The sequence below is a fragment of the Polypterus senegalus genome, chromosome 16 (assembly GCF_016835505.1).
Source record: "Polypterus senegalus isolate Bchr_013 chromosome 16, ASM1683550v1, whole genome shotgun sequence".
In the NCBI taxonomy this organism is placed as follows: domain Eukaryota; kingdom Metazoa; phylum Chordata; class Cladistia; order Polypteriformes; family Polypteridae; genus Polypterus; species Polypterus senegalus.
In genome coordinates this window covers 53,716,401-53,729,905 of record NC_053169.1, presented here as the reverse complement: position 1 = coordinate 53,729,905, position 13,505 = coordinate 53,716,401, and the positions used below count along the sequence as shown (strand labels likewise).

At 39.7% G+C, this 13,505-nt stretch overlaps 1 protein-coding gene across 1 annotated transcript in view; it reads left to right on the top strand.

The window, feature by feature from the left end:
• nid1a (nidogen 1a) overlaps positions 1 to 13,505 on the top strand; it is a 153,931-nt gene that overhangs the window by 124,725 nt on the left and 15,701 nt on the right. Inside the window, exons 13-14 of the mRNA XM_039737865.1 lie at positions 1,258 to 1,430; positions 7,299 to 7,425. Of these exons, the coding sequence (XP_039593799.1) occupies positions 1,258 to 1,430; positions 7,299 to 7,425 (300 nt within the window). The remainder of the gene's footprint in view (positions 1 to 1,257; positions 1,431 to 7,298; positions 7,426 to 13,505) is intronic.

Here is a 13,505-nt window from a genome sequence, read left to right as displayed (position 1 = left end):
TTGAGGAGTCTATTGTACAACTTCTGTTTTGGGTTGAGGTGATTGCTTTTCTAGTGTTCAAAGTTCTGCGTGACCATTTGTTCATTACATATCTTCTTTATTTCACAAGACAATCTTAAGAACTTGGATGCACTCCTGTTGACTTGTATCTGCTCCGACTTGCCTCATCTGTTTCTTTATATTTCTACAGTCTTCATATGTCATCAGATCTGGTGGTTGAAAATGAGACAATTCCACACCTTCTACTAAACTAATCCACTACAATTTAAGTCTATTGTGTGAATTCTTTTTTTAATCTGTGCAGGTTTTGTATTTAACTGCTAATTGGACCACTTTCTCACACTATCATTTTAAGCATATGCAGCTCTACAATTAACATCAATATTTGAAGGTTAACATGCCACAGGTGCCAGTACAACTACTTCTGCCCAAGTGAGAGGACATGTGCAACTGCATAACCTGTTTATTACCTAAACATTAGAGCCCATATCACTTGAAAATGTACCAGCTGCACCTGCTCTTTTGAAAAATTTCACCCATTTGCTCAGTATACCTTTCCCTTAATAATAACATTAATTATATTAATTACCCCAATTAAATAATTAATACCAAGAATTTATACTTTATGATACCCATAATCCTTATTTTTGGCATTCCTAACTGGTTTGCTCAGTTTCCACCTCTTGGAATATAAATTTCCTGCAGTAATGAACAAGCCTTTTTTTTTAACTAAAGCTATTGTGACTAGTCCTATTATTGCATGTCTTGTGCCTGAGAGGTGTGAAATTTAAATCCAGCAATACTAGATAATGGAAAGTAACTGTTCAACCGACAGCCTGATATTATCTTGTGTATTATATAAGTAATGTTAGTACTAATATTAGTTATATTTGTATATGTTGGTTCTAATATTGCTTGTAATCGTATGTGGGATTTTACATTTCGTATTTGACATAAAATGCAAATTGAGGGATGTTTTCATCGCTCAGTTTGTAATAGTGTTCAAAGTAGTTCCATTTGAGAGCATTCTTGTACATTCCAATTGTGGAAACTTATTATTTAACTTAATTTAATGAGGATATTGCTTTTGCTATCTGCAATACAAATTTAAATCTGATGAGTGTTGTAACTTGCATTATTTCCATGGGGAGTTTTTCCTTTTATATGATAAAGCTGCAAAAAAGCAGTATCTGTTATGGTGATTATTGCCATTCACAATTTTTTTCCTTTTCTTTTCTACCTAAAATGATGTCTCAGGTATCGATCCTGGCGTCCCCCCAACTCCTGTTGGACCCACTCCAAGGCCAGGTGTCCATCCTTTACCACCTGGTACTCACTTACTCTTTGCACAGAGTGGAAAAATTGACTATGTACCACTGGAGGGACACAATATGAAGAAGAGTGATGCCAAAACTGTTTTGCACCTTCCTGTAAGTGTCTTTGATGGTGATGACCGAGCCTTACATTATTTTCACTCTTCAATTTATGTGTGGTTTCTGGATAGTTGCTAATCCCCTATTTTTTGTTGCGTCTATTTAGAATCACAGCATTACTGAAACTCAGATTACAAACATGCTATCAAATCTGAATGAACAACAGTTTAAATTTTAATTAATTTATGTTGTAACTATTGTACAAATTAAACTTACATGGGTTTGAGCTGAATACAATTAGGATAATTTTTGGTTACTATGAAATAAGTTCTTTTCTCACCTAATGAATTTGCTCCTTCTTTTAAAACATTTTCAGCAGGCCTGAAAGTAATGAATTAGTAGTATGTTGTCATGCAGGACTGAGGATACAAACCAATTAACTAGCTAAATTTGCCCTTATCATGGTTATTCAAAAACAAAAAAACACTTTTATTTGCTTTGCAAATTTTTTACCAAGATTCAGAACTGATTCTTTGTCACCCCCTAACCTTACGGGGTCAGTTGTGGTATACTAAAGATAGTATCGTACTTACAGTGAATCAAAACAAGACTATGTAGTACTGTACTAAGAGAAGGTGATCCTCAGGTCTGAGTGCTGTCTTAATGAGCAGAGGGAAAGATCAGTATCAGGGTTAACTAATCCACAGGCCCATTAACAGAAGTGCATCATCAATTATTGTCTTGCCCTCTCTCAATTAATGTAGTGCTACACATTCCTTTTAACGTACAGTATAGGGGCAGAGCACAGGGAAAAAGCACATTCTCACATAAACTTAATAAATAATTGCAGTCCTTAAGCTACATTAGAGTGAAGTGAGTATCGCTGTCATGATTGTAAATATTATGTACTTCGAGCATATGAAAAGGCCCTTAAAGTTCTGCACGGAAATTAACGACCATGTGATGTACGCATTAATAGAATCATTACTGAAGCAGGCGGCACGGTGGCACAGTGGGTAGCGTTGCTGCCTCGCAGTTAGGAGACCAGGGTCCTCTCTGCTTGGAGTTTGCATGTTCTCCCCGTGTCTGCGTGGGTTTCCTCCCATAGTCCCAAGACATGCAGGTTAGGTGCATTGGTGATTCTAAATTGTCCCTAGTGTGTACTTGTTGTGTGTGTGTGTGTGTGTGTGTGTGTGTGTGTGTGTTGCGGTGGGCTGGAGCCATGTCTGGGGTTTGTTTCCTGCCTTGTGCCCTGTGTTGGCTGGGTTGGCTCCAGCAGGCCCCCGTGACCCTGTAGTTAGGATATTGTGGGTTGGATAATGGATGGATGGATGGATATCTGAAGCCTAATTCTCTCCCTGTATCTCATTTCTCAATCATGCAGATAATACAGATGAGTTTATACATGTTATTCATTACTGTGGTGGGTTGGCACCCTGCCCGGGATTGGTTCCTGCCTTGTGCCCTGTGTTGGCTGGGATTGGCTCCAGCAGGTCCCCGTGACCCTGTGTTCGGATTCTGCGGGTTGGAAAATGGATGGATGGATGTTATGCATTATGTACTCAGCTGTTCCTAATAACCAAATTAATCCAAAAGTCATCAAATCGTATAAAATACCTATTTGGAAGTGGGACAGTTTTCATTAAGAATGTCTTAGCAGAGCAAATTCTCTGTATGATGCATGTTGTGAGAGATCTCATATTTGATCTAGAGAACACCTGCAAATATATCTCTACAACACGCTGAAGAAATACAGCATGGAAGAAACCGGCAGCATCTTTCAACGCACAGTATTTGAACCGACAGATGAGAGATTTCTTAATTAGGGACACCAACTCTGCATTTTTTCACTTAAGATTAATGGTGACATGAATTTTGATCTGTATTTTTTTATTTCTTATATTATGCAAAGTAAATATTTTCATGCATAGCCTGTCTTTTCTTTCAACATTTAATTAAGCATATTTGATTCAGTATTAGGTTATACTTCAGTTGAAATAAATGTATAAAATATGGTTTCAATATTTTTTAAAGTGTTTAAAGGCATACTAGTGTTTTTTCATTTCTATAATAATTTGTCTGATGCATGCAAAATTTATTTTGTAACATTAACGAAATACTAAGTCCATTAGACCCGTTCAAGAGGTGATCTAAGTTAGTACACAACTAACTCTTCACCCATTCCAAGAATCATTTTGCAAGTGCATTTATTTTCAGTCTTGGTCCGCAGCTTTAGGAAGTACAGCAACAGTGTTAACCTCACTAAACTTGTTAGGCTGAGTTCATACTTCATGCAAAGCGTCCTCCACTGGACGCTACTGTTACGCAAGCATTGCACTGTTTATACTTGAACACGTACTTTATGTAAGTCTGGAAGATTCCACCAGGTGGCAGTACGAGATATCATAATGGTGGAAAATGTTTGGCTCGCTGGGTTGTGAATTGCCTGAAACATCCATTAAATTCCGAGGACACCTTGCCACCATATCTCTAAAAAAATGTTTAATGATTACATCCATCAGTCCAGGGATGCGCCAATTCCAGCAAGCATCAGGCGCCAGACAGATACAATCCCTGGACAGGGCATCGGTTCATTGCAAGGTGAACACAAGCATACACATACACTAGTGTCACTGTAGCCTCATCAGATCCCCAAACCTTCATGTCTTTGGAAGGAAACTGGACCACACTGTGGAAACCCACCAGGAAAATATGCAAAAACTGGGCAGGGAACACCAGTTACATGACTTCCTGAAAGGCAGCAGCGCTACTGCTCTGCCACCATGCCACTCTCACATGTGTAATTATTAACAGTATGCATTATTTAAATGAAGTTAAATAATGAAAGTTACAGTATCTGTAAAATGTAACATACATACTTTAATGCATTTCATGATGAAAGTGATATCAAGTATAAATCTAAGGATTCCACATGTGCAGAGAGCTGGAATATCATAGATTTAATGTGTTCTGTGTGGCGATTGGTGCTTGCTGCTGCTGTTAGATCAGGAGGAAGCCCCAGAAGCACGTAGTGATTAACAACTGGGTCGGTTTTAAGATGACGTTTACGATGGTCTACTTTAATGATAAAATAAACTACGAGGTTAAAGTGGACATTTCGAGATTAAAGCCAAAATTTCTACTTTAATCACAAAAATAGATCTTTTCACTGTGCCCTTAATTTTTTTTTGTCTGTGGCTCAAATATGCTGCCATATGTTCAGTTACTGTTGTGAAGGTGCAAAAAAAAAAAAACATGGCACAGAAGATGGTATGTGAGACTTTTATAATGTATCATGACATTAAGTTGGGTAATATGTGATGTTTGAATATAAAAGCACCACAAATGCATTTGTATGTTGGCATTTTGCTTCACCACATCAAACCATTCATTAAACATCGAAGTACGCATATCAATCGTGTAGGATCTGCAAAGCGGACTTCTGTCACATGTAGATAGTAAACAGAAACTCTGACCTCACATTACAATATGATGACAATGCGCCCCCCCAACTTTTGCAGGTATTGCAACTCACACATGTGTCACGTTAGGCTGGGTTTATACTTCACACAACGCGTGCTCCAGCGGATGCTACTGCTACACAAGCATTGTACTGTTTATATTTGCACACGTACTTTACGTAAATCTGGTAGATTCCACCAGGTGGCAGTGTGAGATATCATCATGGTGAGAAAATACTTGGCTTCACTGTGTTGTGAATTGCCTGAAACATCCATTAAATTTTGAGGACACCTTGCCACAATATCTCTGAAAGGATGTCTAATGATTGCATCCATCAAACCAGGGATACGCCAATTCCAGCAAGCATAGACAGAAACAATCCCTGGACAGGGCATCAGCTCATCGCTAATGAAGGATCCAAAAAGCGTCTTTCTGTCACATGTAGATAGTAAACAGTAAGACTCGTGACATGACATTCCGACTAAATCACATTGCACCCCCCAACTTTTTGCTGGTACTGCAATTCACGTATGAGTCACGTTAAATTCTGAGGATGTGGTTAGAGGATGTGTCCAATGAATGCTGGGAATGAGTGGCAGCCATGATGTGTGCGCGTACACACTCTGAGCATGAAGTACAAACTGACCTTTAATTTCTGAGGACGTGCTCAGAGGACGTGTGAAATGAACACTGGGAACGACTGGCAGCCATGATGCGCGCACGTATGCGTTCTGAGCGTGAAGTATAAACTGGCCCTTAGTGTTAATATGCACTAAGAACAGATCAGCATGGGATCTTCCTGATCTGACAGCACACTGCAACTGTCCCATGCTGTTGCTTCAGCATTATAAGCCCTCACTTCCTGAGTCGTTGCTGTTGTCATTTCTTCATAATAATAATTATGAATAATCCTCTAATTGTTCTATTAAATCTTTTAAACATTTTATCTACCCATAAATGGGTATTTTAATAAATCCTGTCCTTTGCAAAAATATGTAGACTTCATAAAGAACAGATGGGCACACTAAAGCTGATTAATGCAAGCAGTGTGGGCAGAATGTCACATACTGCCTGAGTCTTTCATGTTAGAAGTATTGTAAATAGCTCTTCAGTCCATGTACTCTTGGTTTTAGATTTTGTACTTAAATTGAAAAAAGTTGAGGTTCCTAAGAATTGTTAAGTTAATCTAAAGAGTTTTATAAGCAATATTTCTTTCATTGCTCACTTCTCATTGAATCTTAAGATTTATATCAGATTCCTTTTTATTTTCAGCAAAGTATTTTTTTAATTAGAGGAACATTATTGAAGAAAAAAAGGGTAACTAATTTGCATATCCTTTCTCCCTCAACTGGTTTAAATTCCATGTATATTGTGTCAGAAAGACTATTTTTTATTATAGTACATTTGTACAGCACGTTTTCTCCCTCCTACACACTGTAGTCAGTGCAGCATCTGTGTTTTGTCATTTGAACAGGAACATGTCTGCTTCAGTAGATTAGCAACAATGAATCCTCAGGGTATACATAGCTTGCTGAACATCTGTACTTAATATTTAGAATTTCTTTGTTTCAGGCAGTGATTTATCCTTATTAATTCATTACATACAAACCCTGCCTGTAAACATATATAGTTATTGCTTGCGTTTTTCTCTCAACTATTTATACAGAGTATGAAAATGTTGTATAATCACAATAAACTAAAGGGTGTTGATATAAATATTGTCTAAATTGGCTGCTTTTTTGTTTGCAAATATCCTGCTAGGAATTATTGTAATTTCTAGTGAATAAACAATCTGTCTACACTCTTAACAATGAGGAGGAAGAATTTCTTTACACAGGCTGGCTTATCAATGAGATACAGCCATCCATCCATTATCCAACCCACTAAATCCTAACTACAGGGTTTCGGGGGTCTGCTGGATCCAATCCCAGCCAACACAGGGCACAAGGCAGGAAACAAACCCTGGGCAGGGCACCAGGCCACCGCGGTCAATGAGATACATGTACCTCATTTTATCTGGTGACAACTTGCCTGAAGATGGGGTCTGAGTTGCCTCGAAAGCTTGTATATTGTAATCTTTTTAGTTAGCCAATAAAAGGTGTCATTTTGCTTGGCTTTTCTCTGGTTAAGATGAAATTCAAAATGGGTTGAAACAATTTGAGAAGATTTTCAAAATGCTTTCAAGATACTGTACATAATAAGTTTTAAAAACAGTCAGTAGTAATTGTTACACCAGAAAAATGTCTATAATTTTTGGACACATGGTTGGCACATGCAAAGAAGTACAAAGTGGCCTTTGTATAATTTGAAGTCTAGACATTTCTGTACTTTATGATTTTACAATTTGGATTAGTCAGTCATCATCAAAATGTTTATCGTGTCTTGTGAAATTATGACGATTCATACTTGAAGTATGTTACAGAAGAAGAAAGATTTTAATATGTATTTTTGTAATTTTTTTAGGACAAAGTGGTCATAGCGGTGGCTTATGACTGTGTTGATAAAATGGTGTATTGGACAGATATTACTGGACCATCAATCAGCAGAGCTCTTCTGTCAGGTGGAGAGCCCATTTCAGTAATTAAAACAGGTAAGTATGTCTGAATTTTAACTCAGAATAATAATAAAACAGATTTATCAGATTTGGTCACAAATGCTTTGTTGTATATGATATTTAACATATACTGAGATGAATGAGAATAGTTAATGCAGGGCTCAATTGCTATATGATGTACTGTAAAAGTTGAGTTTTTCAAGTACTTTTCACCAGCAATACAACACAAAACATACACACACAGCATGTACAATAATAATAACGACTAGCTGACAGTGACTTTTTGAGTCACCTCCTTACATCTAATGGATTGCAATTAATAACTATCTAAGGTCTTGTAAGTTCAAATCTTAACTTCTCAACGACACTGGCTGTGTCCTCTTACAAAAAAACTAATTGTATGCATTAAATGTCAAAGATCTGAAAACAGCCAGTAATGAGATGCAGTGGTTTGATTAGCACTGCTTCCTTACATTAAGGCTGGGGTAATACTTAACACGACACAAGCTGCAGTGGACACTCCTGCTACGCAAGCGTTAATCTGTTTATACTTGTGCACGTACATAAATCTGGAGGAATCCACCAGGTGGCAGTGCGAGATATTATCACGGTAAGAACAGGTTCAGCTTTTCTGTGTTGGGAATTGCATGGAACACCCATTAAATTCCGATGACACCTTACCGCAATATCTCTGTAAAGGATGTGTCATGATTAAATCCATCAATCCAGAGATGTGTCCATTCCAGCAAGCATTGGGCAGAAGGCAGAAACAATCCCTGGACGGGGTATCACAAGATGAATACAAGCACACACATACACTGGAGTCATTTTAGCGGCACCAAATCCCCAAATCTGCATGTCTTTGGAAGGAAACCGGAGCACACTGTGGAAACTCAGCAGGAAAACATGTAAACTCCAAGCAGGGAATACCAGTGACGTGACTCCCTGCGAGACAGCAGTGCTACTGCTCTGCCACTGTGTCACCCCCATGTGTGCAATTATTAACAGTATTCGTTATTTAAACAAAATTAACAATTTATCTGCAAAATGAAACATACATACTTTATTGCATTTCATCATGAAAGTGATATCAAGTATAAATCTAAAGATTCTTAATGTGCAGAGAGTTGGAATATCATACATTTAATGTGTTCTGTGTGGTGATCTATTGCTGCTTGCCGCTGATGTCAGGTCCAAGAAGCTTGTGGCAATTAAAAACTGGGATGACGTATACGACGGTCTGCTTTAATAATAAAGTGAATTACGAGATTAAAGTGAACATTTCGATATTAAAGCCGAAATTTCCACTTTAATCACAAAATACATATTTCCTTAATATATCCTTAATTTTTTTTCTCTGTGGCTCAAATACAGCGCCATGCATTATGTTGCTGTTGTAAAGTTGCAAAAAAAAAGACAGCACAGAAGATGGTATGTGAGACTTGAATACAAAAGCACCATGGATGCATCTGTATGTCGGTATTTTGCTTCACCACATCGAACCATTCATCAAACATTGAAGCAGCCACACACATTGATTGTGTAGAATAGATAGTAAACGTAGACTCTGACCTCACATCCCAGCTTTTTGCACACTGCAATCCCCCCTGCCCCCGACTTTTTGCTGATACTGCAACTCGCGCACGCGTCACATATATTTCAGAGGACCTGCTCAGAGGACGAACACTGGAAACGCGTGGCAGCCATGATGCGGGTGCGTACACGTTCTGAGCGTGAAGTATAAACCCGCCCTAAGAGCCCTGCCTGTGTTGTGTATGTATATTTCCCCATGTCCCTGTGTATTTCATTGAGTACTTTTCTTCCTTCCCATGTGTTAAAAGCAAACAGGTTAGGTACAATAGCAAATACAAACTCTGCTATGAGTGAATTTAGCCATATGTGTTGTAAAATGAAGAGACTTGACACACGTAGAAAAAGGTTCGGGGCAGCCACCCGTATAATAGTCCTAGCTGTAAAGGATTCTTTAAATTCAAATTGAGATGATGATAGTACAGAGTCCAAAACAGAACTGATCAAGGTCATAAAAGATGGCAGTTTTAAGTGGTCATACAGGAAGTGATGTATGGTCACCGGAAGTGATGTAGGGTGACCGGAAGTGATGTTTTCCTGGCATTAGTCTTGGCACCGGAACCGGGAGTGATGTTCTTCTGGGCGCCAGAACCAGAAGTGACATTCTTCTGGGCGCCGGAACAGGAAGTGACGTTCTAGGTTCAGATAGGTTTTCTCGCCGCTGGTCTGAAGAGATAACAGGAGAAAGGCCTGAATCTGCCTCTTGTTTATCGGACGGGGCCAATTCACAATGGCATCTATTTTAGAACACTGTGGTCTATCCATACCCCGGCCCACTAGATAGCCTAAATATTTGGCCTCAACCAACCCAAAGAAACACTTTTTCGGGTTGATACGAAGCCCAGCTTGTGCCAGTGTCCGCAATACAGTTCCAACCTGCTGCATGTGTTCCTCCCAGGTGGGTGGAATAGATGACAACGTCATCCAAGTAGGCAGCACTATATGAATTATGAGGACGCAGCACTTTATCGACCAGACGTTGGAAGGTCGCAGGTGCCCCATGTAATCCAAATGGGAGGACACGATACTGCCAGTGACCGCTAGGAGTGCTGAACGCTGTCTTTTCCTTAGCGGAGTCCGTTAAGGGAACCTGCCAGTACCCCTTAGTCATATCTAAAGTAGTCAAGAATTTGGCATGTCCTAGCCGCTCGAGGAGGTCGTCCACTCGCAGCATTGGATAGGCGTCAAATTGAGAGACTTGGTTAAGCTGACAGAAGTCATTGCAAAATCTCCAACTTCCATTGGGCTTAGTGACCATAACGATAGGACTGGACCAGGGACTATAACTTTCCTCAATCACACCTAGTTCCAGCATTCGTCTGATCTCCAACTCCACTTCACCCCTTTTTTGCTTCGGGAATTCTGTACAGGCGTTCTCGGACTATAACCCCAGGTTTTGTCACAATGTCATGCGCAATCAGGGAGGTTCGACCTGGAGTTTCACTAACTACCTCAGGGACAGACAGGATAACTGCCTCAAGTTCCTGAAGTTGTTGGTGAGTCAAATTGTCTCCGAAATTAAGGTGTAATTGATGAGCGAAGAGAGAGCGGAGCTGTCCGGAGGAGGGTTCAGAATCCCTGTCTTTCCATGGTTTCAGCAAATTAATGTGATGAATCCGCTCAGTGGGTCGATGATTTGGTTGTTTCACCAAATAGTCGACCAACTCCTTCCTCTCATTAATTTCATAAGGGCCTTGCCAATGAGCCAATAATTTGGAATGAGAGGTAGGAACTAAAACCATGACACGGTCTCCCAGTTGGAACTCCCGCAAAGACGCACCACGGTTATAGCATCGGGCCTGAGCTGCTTGCGCCTTTTCCATGTGCATTTTCAATATGGGTCTAATTTTCTCAAATCTCTCACGTAACTGTGTGATGTACTCTAATATATTTGTTAATGGGAGGGCCTCTTCCTCCCATCCTTCTTTTAAAATGTCTAATATGCCCCGGGGTTGTCGTCCATATAGCAGTTCAAAAGGTGAGAACCCCGTGGAGGCTTGTGGGCACAATTGCGCTTTTATTCAAAAATATAACTGCAGAAACAAAAAGCCGCCTTAACATGCGACATTGACAGCAGTTTATTGTAACTGCCTCTGTGATTCAATAAAATCAGCCTCCGCTTGGGAATCAAGAGGTCACGAGTTCGATCCTGCGCCCCTCCACTTTGAGAAGTACACTGCTCTTAGTCTTACTGTTTTAGAATAAAAGCATACATTTGATTTCAGTCTGTAACAGCCGGTGCAATTTATGATCCTTGTAAAGGTTAGCTTTTTTTTATTCACTTTTCATTCTCTCAGTCGTTCAGAATCAATCCATACAACCCCATGTGACACGGCTGTTTTCACTAAAGACGCGCTATAGCTCTGCAGTGTACCACTAACGCCCCAAAAGGGTTCTGACACTCAAACGCTGCCGAAGCTGCCTTCTTCGTATCTCACCGTCACTTGCTTTTCTTTTTATTCAGTTTTATTGAGTGTTCCTGCCAGTCCCCGCATATTGCTGTATGCTGTTTCTTTTGTACTCCAGGACATGCAGAGGAAAGAATGGTAAAGAGCAGTAACTTCGGCACTATATGCAATCATCAGACACTCCCCATCTGCACGTGTCGCTCAAACACAGGAACATATATTGGTGTAAAAGTATAACAAAAGTGCACTTTTATTCAAGTGCACTTTTTCCATCGCCTTTTCCTGTAAGAAGCAATGTACACACTTCTCTCTATGCTGTGGTTTCTATTACACACCTGAAAGAAAGAGACAATAAATGTGAAAATATCCAGCATACAGCAACATGCGGGACTGGCAGGAACACTCAATAAAACTGAATAAAAAGAAAATCAAGTGACGGTGAGATACGAAGAAGGCAGCTTCGCCAGCGTCTGTGTGTCAGAACCCTTTTTTGGTGCGTTAGTATGCATCGTGGTACAAAGCAGAGCTATAGCGCCTGTATTCTGTTTCTTTTGTACTCCAGGGCACGCAGAGGAGAGAATAGTAAAGAGCAGTAAGTTCGGCGCTATATGCAATCATCAGACACTCCCCATCTGCCCGTTGTTTTGTTATATTTTTCAATACTTTATACTGCTCAAACGGGCATGCTCAAAAAATACACGTGTAATGCCACTAAAAGTGCACGCAGACACTTCATTTCGCAAACAAAACAAGTGCACTTTTATTCAAAACTACCTGTATAACCAAGAAAAAGAAAGCAAGTTACAGTAGGCGATTGATATGACAGCTTGCATGGTGCAATGCTAAGAAGTGCTGATTTTCATTCCGTGCTATATAAAATCATCACATTCAAATATTAACAGTTCCCACACACCCAAGGACCGTCCTTCCTACATTTACACACGTGTACTTGTTGCGTGTACACACCTCTCTGTGCTATGGTTTCTATTACACTGAATGAGCACCTGACACTGTACTTTCTTCCCTGGGGGAAGGTCCCGCATCAGAGAATTTCCAGTTCCTGCATAAATTCACACCCGATCTGACGCTGTTCGCTTTCAAATAATATTGCATTAGTGCGATTATATTTTCACATATATTGTCTCTTTCTTTCAGGTGTGTAATAGAAACCACAGCATAGAGAGAAGTGTGTACATTGCTTCTTACAGGAAAAGGATGGAAAAAGTGCACTTGAATAAAAGTGCACTTTTGTTATACTTTTACACCAATATATGTTCCTGTGTTTGAACGACACGGGCAGATGGGGAGTGTCTGATGATTGCATATAGCCGGTTACTGGTCTTTACCATTCTTTCCTCTGCATGTCCTGGAGTACAAAAGAAACAGCATACAGCAACATGCGGGACTGGCAGGAACACTCAATAAAACTGAATAAAAAGAAAAGCAAGTGACGGTGAGATACGAAGAAGGCAGCTTCGCCAGCGTTTGTGTGTCAGAACCCGTGGGAGCTTTGCGTTAGTATGCATCGTGGTACACTGCAGAGCTATAGCACCTTTAGTGAAAACAGCCGTGTCAGATGGGGTTGTATGGATTGATTCTGAACGCGACTGAGAGAATGAAAAGTGAATAAAAAAAAAAGCTAACCTTTACAAGGATCATAAATTGCACCGGCTGTTACAGACTGAAATCAAATGTATGCTTTTATTCTAAAACAGTAAGACTAAGAGCAGTTTACTTCTCAAAACGGAGAGGCGCAGGATCGAACTCATGACCTCTTGATTCCCAGGCGGGAACTGATTCTATTGAACCACGGAGGCAGTTACAATAAACTACTGTCAATGTCGCATGTTAAGGCGGCTTTTTGTTTCTGCAGTTATATTTTTGAATAAAAGCGCAATTGTGTTATTCTTGTGAAAATGTTTCTTTGCTATTTGGACTTCAGGCTTCATACATTATATAGTTTATGCCTACATTTTGTCATCTACTACTAGAATATAAAAAACGTTTCTGTTTTAACAATGTGTTGACACAGATTACTGTAGAAACTGAACAGACATGAAATGCGTGTGTTCCAAACAACGATCTATTATTTCCACTCTAAAACTCCACTTCACTCCC